Source organism: Neodiprion virginianus, chromosome 3 (genome assembly GCF_021901495.1).
Source record: "Neodiprion virginianus isolate iyNeoVirg1 chromosome 3, iyNeoVirg1.1, whole genome shotgun sequence".
Classification (NCBI taxonomy): Eukaryota; Metazoa; Arthropoda; class Insecta; order Hymenoptera; family Diprionidae; genus Neodiprion; species Neodiprion virginianus.
In genome coordinates, this window is record NC_060879.1 from 38541813 (window position 1) to 38563701 (window position 21889).

General features: G+C 38.3%; 1 protein-coding gene across 4 annotated transcripts in view; it reads right to left on the minus strand.

Annotated features, from left to right (window-relative positions):
- Window positions 1-21889, minus strand: part of LOC124301127 (A-kinase anchor protein 200-like) — a 108271-nt gene that overhangs the window by 35697 nt on the left and 50685 nt on the right. Inside the window, exons 1-2 of one of the 4 annotated variants that reach the window (XM_046755851.1) lie at window positions 20779-20797; window positions 12540-12898 (exon numbers count right to left, since the gene is read on the minus strand). In XM_046755851.1, coding sequence (XP_046611807.1) covers window positions 12540-12812 — 273 coding nt within the window. In that variant the 5' untranslated portion in view covers window positions 12813-12898; window positions 20779-20797. Of the gene's footprint in view, window positions 1-12539; window positions 12899-20363; window positions 20542-20778; window positions 20798-21889 lie in introns of those variants that run through there. The other 3 variants (XM_046755849.1, XM_046755852.1, XM_046755850.1) reach the window with 3 other exon arrangements.

Consider the following 21889-nt stretch of genomic DNA (forward strand, 5'->3'; position numbering starts at 1 on the left):
CCTCAACGTCTTGTATTTTCCTCTTTATTTTCAGATACGGTCGCCCCCTCAGTCTTCCCCTTGCTTCACTTTTTTTCACTGAGCAAACATCTAAATATTCTTCATCATCCCTTTGTCACCACTCAACAAAAGACGCTTGTAACGTAATAATACGTGTATACAGGATAAATATTACGTCAGAGAATTTATCTCATTTTAATTTCGTACTCGGCTATTCGTAATTTGTTATTGAAAAATGACTCATCTCGTGACGTGTAATACAAGCTTCGTTTAAAAACATCCCTCCCTCCCTGCGGTACTTGAGCTGCAGCGTGCCGGCGTAGTAATATAACGCTTGGAGACAATTTTAATTTGTAATTAAACTGAAATTAAGCATTGCGTTCCTATCGGGTGTATGGTGGAGTATACAGAGTGTAATTGTATCGTGGAGCGGAGACAATGGCGAGGAAGAATTCACGTCGGACTTGTATATTCATTAATTAAGGTGCGCTTGGCCGCCGCCCGAGGATCAAAGGAACGATTAAAGAGAAAAGAAATGAAAAAAAAAAAAAAGTAAAGAATGTCACGGCTCTTCGGATATATAGCTTCCTAACATCGGACGAAACGTGATACGCTAGATAAAAAACTGAATGACTTAGTCCTTTCGGACTGATTGAATTGCAATTTTTATTCATCGGTTTAATCGTCGTTCCGCAAAGAATATAAACTTGTGTGAGACGGTGAGAAGAAAAAAAATAGCTCAATTACATTCAAGGTAAAAGTTCCAATCTTCAAATAATTCAAGAAAACTGACGATGACAAAAAAAATTTAACCAACGATGGAAAAGTTGAAAACATTTTTTTTTTCTCCGTTCTGCACAAACTTGTGCTAATAAAATTTCTAAATATTGCTATAATTTCATTCACGGTCGAATGACGTAACGTATAATTTCCTAATTAATCAAAAGGACAACGCTCTCTAGGCGTCTTACCAATTCACCGAGGAGAAGAATAGAAGAACAGAAACGTAGATTAAAAAGACGATGGAATATAATCGTTTTCTAAGATGCAAATTAACGATAACAACGAAATATTTACCGCAATCTGTCCTGAATTCAAGAATCCACGAAGACAAATATTTTCAACTTTGCGATCAAAATACCAATACCACCCACAAAAAGACGAGAATAAATAAATGAACAAATAAACAACATGAACATTTACTCGTGAAAAAATATCGTTCCTTATAATTGTACCCATGATAATAATACCAAGTGAATTTTTCTCATTTTTCTAGTACGTCAAATTTTCGTTCAATATAAGAGATACGTCGTTTCAATTTCTAATTTTTAGTTCCTGCGGACGAGACTCGAGTGGATAAGGTATATGCATAGCGGTATAACAGTTTGAATTGAAGGTCGTTAAGGAAAGGCCATTTGACGAACCAAATTTCCTAACCCTAGGGCCACTCCCTGCCTTTGTTCGTGTATACTGATGACCCTCGAAAAAGCGTCGCGTTCCCTCCTCCTCCTCCTCCTCCTCCTCATCATCGTCCTCTTCCTCTTCCTCTTCCTCCCTTCAAGGGAACGAACGCCGCCGTAAAGTGCCACGCCGTGTACAATACATGCATACGTACATAGTTTACACGCATGCAAATTAGACCCGTGAAATGCACTGAATAGGGGGAAAATACTTTGCGCAAACCCACCCGAAATTCAACGTCAAAAAGGGTCCACCGCCAACCGGGTCTGTTCGGTCGTTTGGTATTAAACCTAGTTATACCCTCGCCGAAAATTTGGGTCAAACGACAACCGAGTAAAATAAAGAAACAAAAGCAAAGAAATAGCGACCTTTCTACCCTAGATAGATTTTTTTCCAAACCATATTTGCCGTACGATATCAAAATCAAGCTTATAAAATATAGCAATATATTTGGAATCTATAATACAACATTCCAATATTTTGTAATCTACAATCGCGATCTTGACAAATTAAAAGACACAATTTTTCTAATATAATTTTATACGCATACGCATTTACGTATGTATGTACGAATGATAAGACGACGAGTCAGATTAGACACAACGATCCTATACTGTATATTAAAATTGGCGATACATGTGTATGAAAAACGGCGATCGAAATTTGTAACCGAGTCGTTTTATCCTCGCGTTTTATCGAACTGGGCTCGGCTGGTGCGTTGAAGAGTATTGAGTTACACGCGTATCACACCACCTCTTATCCGTTGTTAAAGAGTACTTGTGTCAGTACTGATGTAAAGAGAAGCGAGTGACGATTTACACAACGGACATGCGTAAAGAAACAATATAAGAAAGAAAAAAATATATAAGAAACACGAAACGACGAGACGACGCGACGCTCGGGAAAGACACGACATCCGACAAAAGAACAACGCGAAAATTTTAGCGAATCGTAATTATACACGCAAGTGTAGAGTTTTATTTTTTATTCTAATATTTTATTACAGAGGACCACCTAAAAAAGGTTAGAATACCGTACTCAACAAAGCATTGGAAACACATCGGAATGAAATGAACGAATTAAATAAGGAATAAGACTAGGAAATGTGACTAAGAGTATTATATACAGAGTGAATTGCTAACGACCGATCGGTTTAACACGCATGCGCTGAAATTCGAGAACGAGAGCAGTTGTTTTGTCAGGTTGACCGATATTCGTAAATTCAGATGACAGGTCGCCGCGATGTATGCAACTTCAAAAATGTTGGTCATCCTGACAAAACAACTGCTCTCGCTCTCGAATTTCAGCGCATGCGTATTAAACCGTTCGGTCGTTAGCAATTCACTGAGCACACGGTAACTAAAAAATCGTCAAATTTGAATGTCCGATTAATGCGATTTGCAAAAATTGATTACATTTTTTTTTTTTTTTTGTGAATTTCAAGCCCTTACACAAGCCTAGAAAAACGTAAGACAGTATTTATAGTATTCCTGGATCCGTGCGTCGAAATTGACCAAATATTACGATGCTATAGTAATTCGCATGCAAAGAAACCAGTAATACGTGGACGTATTAATAAACCCTCGATTCAAAATAAAAATCACGAAATATTTCTTTAAATTTTCAATCCGTGCCCATCGGGCTGAAGTTAGTAACGTAAGCGTAACGAAAGATTCGTGGCAAAAATTGGCATTACTAGCTTTGGCCTCATTTCTGGCTTTTCTACTTTTCTGTGCGTCGCGTGTGTGTGCGTATGCATACATTTCGTTCAAATTTAAACAAAAATTCGGTCAAAATCTGTCCGCACAATGTACATACGATACAGAAACCGGTGAAACCATTGCGGAAGAAATATAATTTAAAAACTTCTAATAACTCCGCGATTCTTCAATCCATTCATCTCCAGCTATTTACGAAGCCTGCAACGCAGCACACGAAACGTTACTCCGAACAAATCATCCCGTGAAATTCGAATTGCGAAATCAATTCAGCACCTCGGACACGCTACGGACTGCTTTCAAATCGCGAAAGCTGCGCTTGCATCGCACGCTTATATACATATATACACACACATATATATATATACAACATGGCACGTATACAGAAGACGCAACTCCGTTAAACAGTTAAGACCTTTCAAGTATACAGCCAGTGCTCTTCCATGGTTTGAAACATAAATCTACCGGATGTGCGTTATATATATATACATATGCATATAATACGAAACCTGTGCAGCACACGGAGGGAAATACGGGACTCGTGTACTCTGCTAGCTAGGAAATTGCGCGGCGGTAATATTTTCCCCTCTCTGTAACTTCACGGGTACAGAGCCTGCACTTTTTACATTAGTCGTTTATACTCGTTTCCATTCTTTTTGTTTTCAAGCTTCATTCCCCCTATTTCTCTATTTTTCATTCCTCTTCTACTCTTGATTTTCTTCAATTTTCTTTTTCCAGTTCCGCAAGAGAAAAAAAGTTTACACTCCTGTTTGTTGTTACACCCATCCATGCGTATACGTATAAATTACGTACACGTACGGCGGGTGAAAAACGCAAAAGTAAACCGTTGATCCGAACGCGTGGCGAATTCTCGCGAATGGCGTTTGTGTAAGAAGAAAATAGTAAAATATTCATCGCCGCGTTTTATCATACATAATACACACAGTTTATTATCGCTTAGCTATAGAATTTTTCTTCTCCAGTGCGTAATTATTAATAACATATCTTTCCTTTTACGTGCGCGTTATGTTTTTTTTTTTTTCTTCTTCTTCAACTTTCCACTCTCTCCAATTACTTGTGATCGAAATTGATAGTAACAATTACGCTCATCGAACGGTGTTACATATACAATAATCGATACGTGAACAATGACGCGTAACGCGTGCGTTTCACCTTTTGAAAATAATACTTAATACGCCGGATGTGAATTGAATAACAAGAGTGGAATTTGTCGTCTCTTATTTTCACCAACTGCTGGTACACAATTTTACGTATAACGATGATGAATGCGTATAAAATACCGTACAGGTATAACTCGCCTAATTATACAACCTTGCCGACCTTGTATTTGCATCTCCCGCACTCTAGCAATGACAATTTCCACTTGCGTATCATCTTGTCATTAAACTTGAAACGAATTTTGAACAAATCTGACGATGAGAGAGAGAGAGAGAGAGGCTTCGTCGAATAGCGTGAGACTTTTCGCTTGATTCGTACTTTTATAAACATTGAATTGTAATATAATGTGAACCGAACACAACACAACTCGTGATAAAAATTGAAAGATGATGAAAAAAAAAAAAAAAAAGAGACAACGGGGTAAAAATACACGCCGCATGTGCAGAGATACGATAAAATAACGTCGTGTGGGTGTGTCTGAATAATTATTCACACACGCACACTTTGAAAATAGCATAAAAACGACAAACTTGTGTATAAATGTGGATGAAACAGCAGCGTCCTTGCGGAGTGCAGCGTGCATGCAACGATGATACATACGATAAACACACGCGTATAATTCTATAAATATACTCTCGTTCTTTGTTCTCTCTTCCAGTGTATATTTAAGACGGTCGGTTCGATTGTGTGGATGGCACATCCGACCGACGATATTTCGTAGAAATATGTGAAACAAAAGCGTCCAAAGCGCCGTATTCGGTACTAAATTTTTCGAAATGAAGTGACATCGAAAAATTAATTAATGCTATGTTTCGCATTGTTCGCAGTTGGACAGTTTGCTTCTAATAACTACCTAAACACACAATTAGATGATAAATTGCCAAACGCAATTAATGCTGTATATATGCCTAATATACACTAATTATTATTTCACGCTTGATTCTTCAATACTGCTGAGTTATCATAAATTGATATTCAGGTCAGGGCAACGACTGTACAATATACGTTCAATGATAATTTTATCCAAAAAGGAAATATTCTGAATTAACATCAGAGGCTAGATAAATAATTTAATTAGGTACACGAGTTGTTCGATCAACGAAGCGCGATATGAAATGTAAAACAAAAAACACATCGTACATTTTTCTTCCTCATATTCTAAACGCGTAGTTGAACGATTACAATATATAACAAGTTGTCTCGACAGGAATAATTACTGTTTATTACAAATAGGTTTGAATCAACTTCGTTTTAGGTTTCGTTGCACGTAACAAGCGGATAAACGAGAGGATTTTATAGGCGGAGGACAAACGACAAGAAAGATCCGTGCGCGTTGTCGCATATCTACGTAAGTAACAACGGTAATAATTTCTTATAGCTGGCGATTGGTCGCGACATTTTGTCGAAACGACAACGAAAGGACGGAAGAAGAGGATGAAAAAGACGAAGGAAAAAGAAACCCAAAAACAGAACAAGAAAAGCGAAATGGAAAGAAAGAAAAGTCGGAAAAATAGAAAACTCCTTTGTCTCCATTTACGCGCATCGTTTTATTTCAATATTACGCAAATAGCACGCAATATACACGCACACACACACACACATATATATTTATATATATTATATATGAATATATGAACATTGTTGGGTGTTCGTCTGTCAATGTAACCGACTAGACAACGCAGAGCCGTTTGCCGAGTGGCAAACTACGAGCTGAAGAAGAGAAACACACGAGATAATGCCGTAAGAGTAGTTCTACAGCTTACCTATACGTGTGTCGTGACGTCTCACTGACCGACTGACGGCTTGTTCTCGACGTCTGTCAAAACACTGCTTTTTGCCTCGCACAATGCACATTCAAACATTCATGCCCCAAAGTAGGTAAACCAATCATTCCGGACCGAGTTATACGTTATATTCGCGAATATCATAGGTTATTTTTAAAACCGACGAAAAAGAATATTAGCGCACTACCATATATCCAAAATTATTTCTTAAAGGGATCCGGTATAAGAGCATAAAATCAGAGTGGTTACAAACTTTTGGATTAGAAAAAATTCCAAGACATTTTCAGGATTCTCAGGACCTGATTTTCCCTGACATTTTCCCAGTTCTATCGAGTTACTAAAACCTAAATCGTTCGCTGCTTATCAACTCTCTGTTTGATTCAAATTCAATTCGAATTCATGAAATACATAACGATGTACAAAAAAAAAATCAGTGTAAGCCAATTTGTTTGCTCAACAAGGAGATGAAGGAAAAAAAAAAAAACAAACGAACTTGTTACCTCAAAAATCATTTCTAATTCCCATGCCAGAAAATACATTATTTCAATGGAATTCGTTGATCGATAATTAACGATTCTTCGATGATCAATAACGAGTCTCGAATTCCCCATCTATAAAAAATGTAGAAAATTACAGAAGAAATTGAAAGAAAAAACAGAAGGTCTGAAAAACTAAAAAAGAAAAAAACAAACAAAAAAAGAAATTAAAAAATTAAACAATGGAAAATTAATGGTTGCGCGAGCAGAGTTTCTTTTTTTTTTTCTTTTAGGGTCTTTAAATACGTAGGGTATAATACTACTGGCAATGGTTAACAGAGATTGAAGTGTTTTTCGGTGCCGCAGGATGAAACACAATGCATTACAGGTACCTACGAGAAATCTCGGAAACGCGTGGCGGCCGATAGACAACCGGCAATTATCCGCACGCACGGATATATGAAACAGCAGCGCTTTAACCCGACGGACACGCATTCAAAGCGGCCAAATTTTGTATAAAATATAAACGACTTTTTTACTCTTCTTCTTTCTCTTCTTTTTCCCCGACATTTCGAGGTACGTTGCGTGTTGAAATGTTGTACCTCGAAACAACGAAGCCGAAGCCTCGGTTAAAAGCTCAGCGCTTCGACTCCGCAACATCAGCCGGCTCTTTGTGCTCCAGGATGTCCATGGATATCGTATTAAATATCTGCCATGGACTTTCTCACGATCTTTCGGGATACAATTAATTCGTCGACGACCATGTACGCCAGTGTGTTGCGGTTCTGTAAACCACGTCGTTTCGTGTACCGTTTAGCCCCCTTCGAGTCGCACATCGTTATCAACTTTTTATTAAATATATAGCATTCCACGGTTTTTGGGGTCGTTCATTACGAATCTGAAATCGGATTTCAACAATTCAAGATTGCGGGTCAAATATGGCCGACCAAAATTTCAAATTTAATCAAATCTGGTCAAAAAAAACTATATGCAGGGGTTTTTGGGATCGCTTATTGGATTAACCGTACTAAATTTTCAAAATCTCATTTCGGATTCGTTATCAGCGACTCCAAAAACCCGTCAACAGTTTGTTTTCTCCATATTCGAAAGAATTCGAAATTTTCATCCGCCATATTTGATACGCCATCTTGAATTTTTGAAATACGATTTCAGATTCGTAATCAGCCGTCCCGAAAACTTGTAGTTCGTGTAAAACATGTGTGTGTATATATATATATATGAAGGGGTAACTTTCTCGGAAATGAATTATTCCTTCAATTTTTACGTTTTTTTTTTTCCAATCGATTTGTTTCTAACAATAACAATTAACATTACATCGCAATAATCGGGCTAGATTATTGAAAACCTATCTTCCGACTGCTTACCGGGCATTATTCAACAGACGGTGCACTTGACAAATTACTGAGCTTACAATAAAACAGCTGCGGCAGCTGAGCTTCTAACCCTCTTCTCTCATTCTCTCCCTTTCTCTCGCTCTCTCTCTCTCTCGATTCCATGACCTGGAAGTCTCCTAATGGAATTCTCCTTGATCTCAAATCGACGAATTATATATAATATATACACACAATACCACTCGGCATAATTTTCCCATGCAATGCAGTGTGAAAACTTCAGGCAATAAATTCCACTCCCGCGAATAATAACAACAACAACAAACAACAACGACGATAATGATAACACAGAGTAAGTACGAACGATCTGCAGAGTCGAATAAACGTAGTGTAAATTATGGCTACCATGCAACACGAACAAACAGTTGCACGGACTTTATTGTTCGGGTCGAGAATTACTTTAAGAGAAACGTGCGTTATACGGTAAAAGTTTATGCAACGTTGGAGCAAAATTCGAGTCTGTAAAATAAGAAGGAAAAAAGAAAAAATAAATAAAATCAACTCTCCACCGAGTGTTTCTCGCTTAAACTTATACACGGGTATATACGTAGAAAATTTCCGTACGAACCGACACGTATGGGTAACATGAAAATTATCCTCGTGTTTTCCGGTTCTACCGGTTTTTCACCTACCAACGTATAACGTGCACCGAGATTCCGCAGGTCACACCCTGCATCGAGAGATCTGGAGGCAGGTGGAGTGCCCGAGTTAATATATTTCGGCAAGGCGCGTGCGGCGGAGTTAAATTGATAAAAGTCCCGCGTTGGCCAAGGTGGAAAGGCTGGGGAAGACGGTGAGCATAAAACGCGTGACGGATATATTTCAGGGTACACACGGGGAGCACCTGCCGAGATTTTCATGAGATTGCGGACGAGAGTCGAATGAAATTAAAAATAAGCAGGATAGGAACGGGTCTGGGAGTTGAAACCTGGTGCAGGAGACAAAGCACCGTGCCATTTGTATGCCTGTATGTGTATAATATGCGTATTTTCAACGTGCGGAGCGGAAAAGGTGCGGAAAAACGAGCTGGCGAGAGGTGAGAATAAGAGAAGAGAATGAGAAATCAGACGAGGATGAAGTTGGTGGAACGTTGCCAAGTACAACGATGCGTATTTGGGAAAAGTCGTTAATTTGAAAATTTAGAAATACCTCAAACTTACTAAACCACAATAAGGGGGAAAAAAAGTTTTATTTTTAAAAGCCAGCTCCTTGAAAGTCAGTCTAAAATTGTGCAATAATGATTTTTTTCCAAGATGTTTCGTTACGTCAACGTTACCAACTTGGGCGTCAAAAAATAGAGGCGCCGGCTTCGGTGCTTTATTTTTTTGTTTTTTCAACGCGGTACCTTCGCTGAGGATTTTACAAAAATTGCAAAATCGATCATAAATTTTTCCAGCATTACAAAGCGGATCGAACCTAGATTACGTAAGATAAATAAATGCCAAATCAATGACTTGTTTGTGAAGATTGATAAAGAAGAGAAGAAATTCTTTAAACTTTCGCCAACAAGTTTAAAAATCTTAAAAATGAAGCGTGTTACGAGTACACGTCAACGAAGATTAATCGGTGTGTTAAAATTGAACTATTCTACACATTTTTTAATTTTTTTTCTCAGGGCGCATACCGTAGGTACCGTTAACAAGCTTTATTCAATTTACTGATTAATCCTTACAGTTAACCACGCCTAGGTTATCACGAGGGTTAATCAGACTGGTACAAAAGAGAAAAAGAAACCAATCACGACGAAATTCTGACGTACGATTGACTCGTTTTCATTACCTACTAATCTAAATTCAGCACAGTGGTTTGAGGAAAACTTTAAAAATAATAACAAAGAAAACCGACCGAATATAAATGCAACAACGTATGGAAGCAGCTCTGATTCAAGAAATGAATTTTAATGAAACTGACAAGAGGAGAAAGATAAAGACAACCCACAACGGTTAAAATTAGCATCGTCGACGCAACTATCGTTATCCATGACATATTATACATAATGATTCGTTTAATGCGTGCAATAAATGAGAAAATACAAATATTGATACTGCAGAACGAAGTTGTTACACAGGTGAAGCATACGAGCAGGTTCACCCGATGGTGCTCGTGACCGTTCGAATCCACACAATCATCCCGAGAGTCTTGGAATTTTTTTTTACGATCGTCTCGAAGACGACACACGTCGACGAGTATATACGGGCGCGTGACAGGATTTCACAATTCAGCGACGAATCTAATCAGCCAAAGAGTTTACACAACGATTACTTCTCTCGCTGTTTGAGCGCGGCTTATATTTATATTATATGAGATATTCCACCCCGAAGCTACTCACGTCCGAGATCCTCGCCATCCGCTATTTTATTCATTTTTAAGTATAATGTACGAAAACAGTGTAAAAAAAAAATTATCTTTCACTGAGTTTTGGACTTTTGAACCACGGTTTTGATTTTTATTGCTCCCAAAAAATTCGATTTTTTTTTAACGAATAGCGCCGGATCGATTGGCTTCAAATTTTTCTCATCAATTTCTTTGTTAAGAGACGAAAATTTTGAGACAGACGAAACAAGTGATTGAAAAGTGAGAAAAAAAACGAACAGGGCAACATTTTTGTGTTTCTCAAATTTATGTTCATTCCGATTTTCTCTATTTTTAATTACTTGTCTCGCCTGTAACTTCTGAACCAAAAAGCTTGTCAATTTCCATCTTGGTCTCAAAATTTTCGTTACTCAACAAAGAATTCATGAGATAAAAATTTGCAACCAATCGACCGAGGCTGTTCATTGAAAAATTGTGTTTTCGCGTTTTTGGAAGCGGTAAAAATCAAACCTATGATCCAAAAAATCTAAAACTCAGTGAAAGATGATATTTGTTTTCTACGTTCTACACCATAATTAAAAATAAATAAAATTGCCAACTGTTATCGTCACACGTAGACTGCTTCGATGTGGAATGTCTCGTACATCTACAATTTTCTTTCCATCCTTCTTTTTTAACAACTCACAAATGGCAAAATTTTCAGATATCGCTTATACGTATTAATAAATTAACCGACTACACAAATATGTAAAAATAATATACCCGTACAATCATATCGTTTTTATTCCTTTTCGGACCGATTAAAACGTTGATCGCGATCGAAATCACGATATTCTTTGAGCGCGTGTGTTTGCTATAAACTCGTTGTCGGTGTTGCATGCAATTGAACCCGAGAAACACGTGCGCAAAACTGGTCGAACCGATCTCCTATGATTCATTCGAAAGTTCGCACGGCAAGCGTAGACATAAATACACACAAATATATACGATATAAGCCCGGTCTATGCGCTGCAGCTTTGCCTAGGTCAGTCTATTGCAGCCTGCGTCATCAAAGCTAAAACACACTCGCAATCAGCCAACGATGTTTATTGGCATTATACCGTGTAACGAGTTCTCATGAATTTCTAATGAGTATAATTAAGGCAGTAAATACCAGACTAACAACACCGAATTTCAATGTCGCGTATATTTATATTTCATGTGACACTCGAATCGAATTCGAGAAACATCCCGCGACTCTATAATTTTTCTTCACTCACGGAATAACATGAGCAGATAACTTCAGTCAACTGAAAATCACACATACTTGACACGATATTCGTTTTAGCATGAATTTCTACCTAGTTTCGTGTACAAAATCATGTAATCCAGCAACCAAAAAATATTATGATTCATCACTCCGATTTTGGATTGTTTCACAATTTAAAATTTCGAACGATTCGCTATATTTTGTACTGAATTCTATTTCAAAGTTATTCCTAGGCAAAAAAATCCATAATCTCGAATATTCAGTGAGATTCATCTTCGTTTGAGTGGGTGAAAAAAAAAAAAAATTATTTATACATGTCAACACTACGTAACATCACAGTCACAGATGACGTGCAAATATTGCGATTATTTTTTTACTTAATCCGGCAATTTGTCATTTTTAAGGAGGGAAAAAAAAAACGAATTAACCTAGCACGAGTTTCTAATGGAATACCCCATAATATGATTTTTCATCTTCCACGACATATACCGGGAGAATCTCTTGAAACTTGAAAATCAACCGCGCATGCGCGAGTTTTATGAGCCGTTCGTTGCAGGCTGACCATCCCGAGTTTTCAGCTGTCGAACTATTTCTACCGGCTATGTAGTTGATACGAATTTTCGAGGTTAGAATCTGAAACAATTGAGGCAGCGACTCAAAAAGGTTTGGGAAGCATTTGTAATATCGGGTCGAAAAGTTGATTCTTCAAAGAACGGTCGGAATTCAATGCTCGCGCTCTTTGAAAATTCAAACGTACACATTTTGCGTAAGTTGGCACGCCTGCGTTGCAGACAAGAACATCGCTACTGGAAGATTTCGCCGACCAATGAGATTCAATTGTTTGGCGCATGCGCGGTTCATTTTCAAATTTTCAAGATATCGTCCCGGTACGTGCAGCATCTACAGGGAAGAATATATCCCACCCGGAACTTGATATTAAAACTGACCTTTTCGGTGTCCTCATCCTTGTCCTTGTCCTTATCGTTTTCCTTATCTTTGTCCTGTTCCTTCTCCTTCTCCTTGTCCTTATCGTCGACTACAGCGTCGGAATGAGGCGCCGTGCCGTTGGTGGTCGGCTTTCCGTCGGATTCCTCGATCCTCTCTAATTTACCATCGCCAGGCGCCGCCGCATCCCCCGCGACGCTTCCCTCGGCCGGAATACCGTCCTTCTTAGGCGTCGTCGTGATGTCCACGGACCTTTTGCTCTGTCGCGCACCCATCTTTAATTAAAACTCCTCCTACCTTTGTCCTCGGCGTTGATTAATTTATCGCGTCGCTGCCGTAATTTTTTTTTCCGGAAGCTCGGCTGCAACGACAAAATTTCATACAACGTGTTATAACAGAGAAAACAAGAATTTCGTAACACTTGGCAAGATATTTCAACATCGGTAGGGGCAGGTAAGCAACGATGAAAAATTAACAAGAAAAAAAAACTTTCAAATAGGGACGGGGGGAGGGGGAGAGATTATTCCTTTCGTTCATGTTTACACGTTACAAGGACGTGGTTTGATTATACATTCGGAGAACATTATTGACACGGTGGGCATGGAATTACAAGTAAAAACGTGTAGTCTACGCTTTTAACGAAAAACACAGTATACGCGTCCGTTCTTCGTCGTACCGATGTAGTAGAATTTTCATTACTTATACATATACATTGTTGTTAAAACGAATAATAGAAAGATAAAGTATCCGACAAATCGGCTCGAATTGTACATTGTTGTTATTATTATACATAGATCAGGAATTATTCGAAAAAATTTTGCAAAGAAAAATAGTAACCGAGGTAAAAAAAAAAAAAAAAAATAGAAATGAAGAAATTAAATCTTTTATACCGTACTACGTGATGAAAACCTTGGTCAAGTTCGTCGAACGAAACAAAATACGTGAAAATTGTACGTTCGTTTATTGCAATAAAAGGTATTCAATTCGCGCGTCATCGCGTCGAGTGAATGAGTCTGCGAACAAATGTGTTGATACAATGCAAGACCAGTTCAGCTGACTTCCTCTCATGCAGTCATCATTGACCACAAAGAGGTATTAAGGCACGCAGTACGTATGTTGAAATAAATAAAAAAATAAAAATAAAGGATCAAGACACCCGGCAAACATGAATATTATCGAAAAGATGAAATCAGGATATCAAAAATTATAGCAAATAATAATTAATTGGCTCTGTTTCAACGACACGTTGTATAATACACAATCACTAGAAGACAGCAAGTGAAGCGCGATAACGAAGATTGAAGAAAGAAAAAGAAAAAGAAACGAAGGAACAAAGAATGGCAGATGTTGCTCGGTGCAGTGAAGAAAGCACAAGCGAGCAATAAAAATTGCACAGCTCATTGCGCGATTTGTTCCCCCCCGTTAAAGCAGATGGAGAATGTTGGTAATGATACGTTGGAAATATTCTTGCTCGGTGAAGTGCAGCAATAATTCCCTCTTCGCGTTACGACGATTATAATATCTATGTATCCACTTTTGTTCTAGAACACACGATTCTCCCACATGAGTTATTGAACTTGTACACCGTGCCACGGTAGATACGTGAGATATTCGACACTATCATAGTTATACTTTTAATCGATTACCGCTCCTGTAATAATTATGCAAAAAAATTACAAGTATCTTGCATAAAAAGACGTAAATTGTAACAAAGATCCAAAGAATCGTCCCACAAGATCGGATTGAAGTTAAAGTAACGAAATATCGAAACTAAAGTCATTGTTTTGAAAATTTCTGAACCCCTTTGAAGAAGAAGTTTAATATCAAAAATCTGTGAATATACATTTTACTTTGTAAAAATAGATTACTCAATTCGATACGATCCTATAGTTGCGAGGTAATCATTTTTTATACAATAAAAAAAAAAAAAATCGAGTCGTTACATCAACGTTAAGAATTTTACTCTCTTCCCACACGATATTCCGTTACCAGAGAATAATCGCGTAATTTGCGCATGGATTGCAAATGGCAAGTACGGTACGTAAAAGAAAACAACCGGAGAGTGCAAAATGGTGGTTTCGATGCAACGCGTCGGTTTCCGGTTTACGACAAACGCCTCCGGCGAGAATTTTATGGGATAAAAGATCGAGGTCATACGATATCACGATGATGAGTGTATATACAGCCGGGTATCAGGAAACGTGACGGTTCGTCCTCTTTGCAATTTACACCCAAGTCCAAAGTAATATCTATCCACCGGGGGAGGAAAATCCCGGCAAACTTGCAGTCCCGAGTTTGTTGAAACGTTTGACGAACGCCTTGTTTCATCATTATATGATTCACACGTCGCGAGTTTCCGTTGTCACGAGTTATCGCCGACCAACAGATTGCAGTCTATACATATAACTGGTTGATTCATGTACAACCTCGACTTTTTTTTCGTTTTGTGTGTCATATTTTTAGTACATATAGGTGTGTGTGTGTGTGTGTGTGTTAATACGAAACATTTTTATTCCTCGTAATAAAAACAAAACTGTATTTCTTAGAGAAAAAAAATTGTACAACGTTGCGATAACAGATAGATTTTTTTCATCGTAACAATTTTATAAACGCAAAATTATCTAACATTATTTGCAAAGAGATATGAATTATATATATGATATGAAACAGCCGTATATATATATGTTTGATCCTCGTTATAATTAGATCCCTTATCGCACGATGCTTAAGTATGCTTAAAAATTTGCCGAGCAGTTGTTTGAACTGTGACGATAATGACATGAGTAATTAAAAAAAAAAGAAAAGAAACAACGCGTAAAAATAGATTTGTAAATCGCCGGTTAATGTTCCGATAGCCAATTAATCATCGTCGTCGTCGTCGTCGTCGTTGTCACACCTACATATCCTCCAACACATATTATACGACAACGACGAGGACGAGACGATATTTTAATGATCGCGGGAGAACTTCAACGATCAAATTTATGTACACCATACGAACCATAGACAGGTTATTTGCATTGATTGTCGCACCGACCGCGACGTAACTCTGTACGACAGAGAGTAGTAACTGGACACGGCGTATCATCGCGTGACGGTGAAGAAGAAAATTGAGGAATAATAGGTAAGTGACGGGAACGTACGTATCATCTATTCACGTATGGACGCGATATAAATAGAATAATACGAGTATGTATCTCTCTTTATCAATCCGTTCAACAGTTTAATGGCGCGTTATATTCAGGGGTCACTGCCGTCCCACAAACTCTATTAAACTATCAACGACAAAACTCATAACCACCGCCTCCTCTTCTTCTTCTCATCTCTCCGGTCGCCACGTACGTTGTATACGTTATCATACGTACATATCAACTTTCGGATCATTGTAATCACGGTATTAGCCCCCTTTTTTCAAGGTCTCCAACGCAACAACGGGGTACTAGCGGAAAAGATATTTCATATACATCGTTTGGAATGCACTATATACAAAGATTGTATGATCGATGCGCCTGGTCAGTTAGGATGTCAAAAAGAAGACAGCACGAAAATCTATAGGTATGTATTTTCCCCATTTGTAACAGTTGTAAACACATGCTGGTCCCCCAACCTAACCTAACCTAACCTAACCTAATCGAATTTGACCTGAAGTTGACGAGAATTGAGGAAGGGGGCACATTTTTCGTTACATTGTCGTCGGGTTTGAACAGCCTGCGATTGAAGTGAAACGAGTGAACCGAAAAATGGATGGATGCGGAAGGGCATGATCAACAATTATTACCCAGCCCGCATCGCTGAATCCCGCATGTTACGGGAAAAAAGAACGCCTCGATATGTCGAACAGGGTCTGTTCTTTGACTGATGTTGAAAAAATGAAACCGTTCTCTTCAAACGAACAATCAATTGTGAAAAAGCATCTTTGAATCATACGTTTTTCGGACTTGTTAGGTACCCGTCGATCACCTCGATCACAAAGAACCTCGTCTTGCAGGATAAACGGACGATAAGAGACGAATTCTCTTTTCCACAACGGATTGGGGGTAAAAATATAGAAAGATAAAAAGAATTTTTAAAAAAGGTGAAAGTCGAAGTATGGAGAGGTAAAAGATTATAAAAGTTGGAACATATAATAATAAAATGCCAAATTGTAGAATCTTCAGAATTTCTCTTGATAATATTGAACCGTATACAGATTCTCGATTTTTCTGTACCACGTTTTTTCACCTTTCCATATTTTGTTTTTCTGTATTTCAACATACTAAGTTTTCACAATTTTCTGTACTTGAACTATCAACATTTTTTCAATTCATCGCCCAAGATTTCCGCGTCTATGAAAATTCGACATTCCGGTGATTCTATCAATCGGTATTTCTATTTTTTTTTACCCCTAACTTTCGCAGCCATCAACATTTCAAGGACTGTCCGAACACTTCGAAACCTCTGATTGTGAGTTAATTGTAAGTTCCGTCTAATTGTACAGCAAACGACCCGCGACACCGTCGGCCGTTGATGCTGATTATAGGCACATGTCTCCGCTTTGCGTAGCAGTTATTTTGGTCCACATCAAGCATACCCACCACCACCCTCTAAGAGTGAACCAAGAATGAGTTGGCTGTGGTTGACCTTGAGGATGTGGACAATCCAACGATCCGACGCGTGCTGCGCAACGAAATTGTCTTTCACCACCAAAATCAAGATGGGTTCTGATTCTGCGTTTTCAAAATACCCGTACAAATTTCAAACTTCAGATAAAGAGCAGAAGAAAAATAAATAAAAAAAAAATATATATATAGTCAAGAACCCGAAAAAATACCGAATACCGTCTGACACGGTCCTGAGAAAATGTAGAATCACTCTCTCTCAGCTGCGTCTGGACTTTGTGACATACGTGCATTATGCGGGTTCTCGGATCATCGCGAAACGGAGAAAGACGAGTAAACGACCCCCTATCATCGACACAACACACAACCGACACCAGGCGTGCTGTTGAAAACTGGTTATGAGTATGCAATACAAATTGCGTTCTCAATGCTGAATTGCTTTCCCGAAGTCAAGTTATAGTAAGTATCGGACGAATAATCGCGGAAAACCGTAGACGAATCGACTAATCTGCGGATAAACTCACCATTAACCAAAAGAGAAAAAAAAGAGAGGGAAAAAAAAACTACGGAAACGAGTAAAACTAACGAGAATTCTGTACATCAAGGGAGTGCCCTGGTCGATTTCGACGTTGGCGTATATATGTCCAAATATCGAAGTTTACGTAACTCAAACGCCAAAAAAATTGCACAACAGTCCCATTGCATACATAATTCCGAACAAAAACATTACAGCACATTTTCATTTGACGCAGAAATAAAGAAATGAGATGAATTCTACGAATTTGCTATAACGATTTCGAAGAACGTCAATTGAAAATGTGTTCAAGTGTTTTTCTTCAAAATTACGTATACATAAAATGGGTCTATCGATCACTTTTTCGCTTTTGAGACACGCTTACGGATTTCGATATTTCAAAATATATCATCAATCAACGAAGAAAACACGACATAGGTATAAAAATTATTCACACTTCGACGTAATTTCAAAATGAAAAAATAGAAAAGGTATCTTCGTTTACGGCTCATTGCGATAAATTTCCATTAGCATCTATTATTCGAAACTGAATTCTGTCGGTCGGTCATTTTTCCCACACGGTGGACCGAAGAGAGGTGGGTTTAAAAAAAGAAAAAAAGAAAAAAAAACGGCCCGAGATAAAAATTCGAGAGATTAGCTGCACGTGACGATAGGGGAAATGGGGGGTGAGATATTGGGGGAGGGGGGGGATTCCTCGAGCCTTAAAGCAAGCAAACAGATTTCCTCGACCTTTTCCCGGCCTTTCACAAGCCCGAGCGAGTGAGCGAACCGATCACCATTCTATCCATCCATCTGCACCGATGTGTCGTTACAACGAATGGAACCGTTTCCACATTGTAGGTATGCGGTGCGATTCTCTAGTCGGTATGTGATGATGATGACGACGATGACGATGATGGTGTGTGTGTGTGTGTGTGTGTAGAAAAGGATTCTGTGCGTATAGTACGAAAATGCGAGAAAGAAGACTGCTGCCGTTGCTGTATAGCAATGGTGGAGAATAGAAAAGAGTAGGTGCGGATGAAATTTATTTTAAAAGCCAACGATCCCAGGTATAAAAGAGATGGAGACGGAAACTTTCCTACGGCAAAATCGTGACAAAGAAACTCATACCGGGCAAGCAGCGCGCGTACTTGCAGCAACACAGCAGCGGTTGTTAACCAACCGCATTTATATCTGTGACATGCGTACATGTATGAAAAACGCGATACGAGTTCATACGCGCACAAGTAAAATCCTTAAGTAAGTAAGGCGAAGAAGAAAAGCCGATAGCAACGGTCACCCCCAGCCAATAGTTGCTTCAACTTGTCTTCTTTTTATCAGTTTTTTCATACTTTTTACAAATCTAATTATCCGTTACTTTCTGCTACGGTTTGCATCGGCGAACCAAAGTAAGTACGTAAAAAGTAAGAATAAATTACAGTTCATTGAAATATTAAAAAAAAAAAAAAAAAAAGGAGGAACAGGTTACATATACTATATGAGGTTTGGTAGAATTGAACGGAACGGAAGCTATTCGCGTTTAATCGAGTAGAAAAAAGAAAAGAAGAAAAAGACGATCAATGAAAACATCGTAAAATCACCGTGTTGAAGTTAACAACGTTATCGCAACGGTTCGAGCTGTGAAAAAACCGTTGCTCCGTGATTTAGGAATTATTCGAAATTCATTAAACCGTAACAAAACAAAACGAAGAAGAAAAAAAAAAAACATTCGTATTTTGTAATCTTCCTTCCTTCAGAGTAATTTTAAAAATAAGAAAATAGCGATTTTTTTATTCTTCCCCAATATTTCGTTAAGATAACGTTACAAACTTCAATATCGTGTGAAATCGGCACCAACGAAATTCCGATGCGATCACCGTTAAGTGAAAAATCGACGCGTCGAAACTGCCGTTTGGAAACCCACCAAGGAATAGTTGAAGCAGCTTTAGCAGACCGCGTTGCAAGAACGAAACGGCGAGACGAGAGTCGGCAGATTCGATACAAATGCCGCCCAGCTAGACGACATTTCGATCGAGGGTATAATACGCAATTACACGCACACACGGTGGGACAAACGAGTGCTAGAAACACCTGGAAAATCGATCGGATTTACCCGATCCACGAGCGGACTTTGTCAGGGCGACGAAACCTTGAATGAAATATACGCGTTATACTAATTCCGGTTAAATTATTCCATCCATTTTCCAATTATATCGGTACAGAATCGCCTCTGCCGCAGTCACACGCACACAGAGCACAGAAAATACACGATCGACGCAAAGAGAAACGATAACGATTTAAACGTTGCGACGAAACAAACGAGTATGAATAACGACGAGAAGCGTACAAATCCGCTCGTCGCGATTCTTGGATGAATTCACTTGTGAGAAAGCTGTCGAAACGAAGGGGTTGTCGGAGGAACGAAAAGGATATTGGAAGAAAAATCAAAAAAAAAATTTTTTGGTTTTCAAATCGCATCACCCACAAAGTATACGTAAAGCTTTTACATAAACCTGGAATAAACCTTCTCCTCCTTCCCTCATCGTAGACACGAAACGATATCTGAGTAAGTTAATGGGGGAAAATAAAAAAAAAAAAAAATCACACCGTTACAAAATTCAACAACGATATACTCGAAAAGTATACAAAAAAAAAAAAAAAAGAGGGTATGTACAAGAAATCGTCGAGTGTAACGTAGTATCAATTGTACGCACTTATCCTCCTTTTATCGTTCTGACTTCTCTCTCTCTCTCTCTCTCTATTCTAGGGCGGTAAGACGATTCTATATCACACACACACGCGCGCACAGAGGGTCGGGGGGGGGAAAGACACAGAGAAACAGAGACGAAAGTTCTTCTCGGGTGCACTCGGCTCGGTAACGCGCGGGCAACTAACTGCTGCCGACAAGCCGCAAACCGGTGCCGGTGCCGGTTCGGACTCTCCTCCTTACAATTTTCGAACGAAGGGGAACGACGACGACGACGCCGTCCGACGGATTCACGAACTACCGAATGACTCGCCCGACGAGCAGCGACGAGCAGCGACGAGAAGCGACGAAGCGACGCGCCTCTCCTCGTCCTCTCCCAGGATTTTCTTTATCTGTATACATATATGTGTGTATGCACCTACTAGGTATACGCTACGTTGCTGTTGCCGCTGCTGCCAATCTTCGTCTTGCGTGTCGTTCCTTCGTCGGTTTGATAATCGGTGAATCACCGCTACTCTTTTTTTCCCCCTACAGGTTATTTCCTTCTTCTTGTATTTTTTTAACTATGTTTAAATATATATACATACACACACACACACACACACACACACACACACACACACGTACAATTTGTTATAATCACGAATTCGCGAGAAAGAAGACAGATATTCTTGTCTACGCGTGGATTATAGATTTGTATTCTTGTTTGTTACTTTGTGTTTATTATATTTTCACCGAATGTAATATTTTTAACGCGCACCGCGTTAATAATAAAAAATAATGATAATAATAATAACACAAATCGCGTGCGATTTTGGTTTTAATTGTACACTTGGATTTAAATTCGTATTTATATATAATTTATCTATCCATAAATCGCGAGGAATAACTTCGATATTTTATTTAGTCAGATTTAATTAATTTATTTAAAATACTTAATCCATATATTTATATATTAAGTAATAAGTATGAGATCGATCGACAAGTAATTGATCAATTTATTGTCACATATATAATATATGAAACTGCGTGTCTTGCAATATATTACTTATTACACGATCGTACTTTTAATTACTCGCGTTATTTAATATCATCCCTGTATACGTTTAAAAATTTACAACTTTTCGCCTCTTCGTTTTATTTCTCTCTTTATCTCTGTTTAAATCTACTTCTTTAAAATAATAAGTTGGAATATTAAATTTCCATTAGACATACAGTGTTGCAATAAATATCTAAACTTTACACAAACTCAACATTAACTGCACACAGTTTAGGCATGCTGGGCAGCAGCACTCGTATACGTGTTTACCATAAAGCGTTAATTACTTTTCTTATTTATTGGTGTGTTTTAGTGTTTCTTTTTTTTTTTTTTCCCGCCTTTCAGTTTGCCGATGTAGAGCGAACTCCTCTATAATAGTATAACAATATCCTTCCCCTGTGTTTTCGTTTTTGTTTTTTTTTTTTTTTTTTTTTCTTTTTAACTATTTTTCGTTCTTCGACGATCAGTCCTCACTCTACGACGGGCAACGAAAG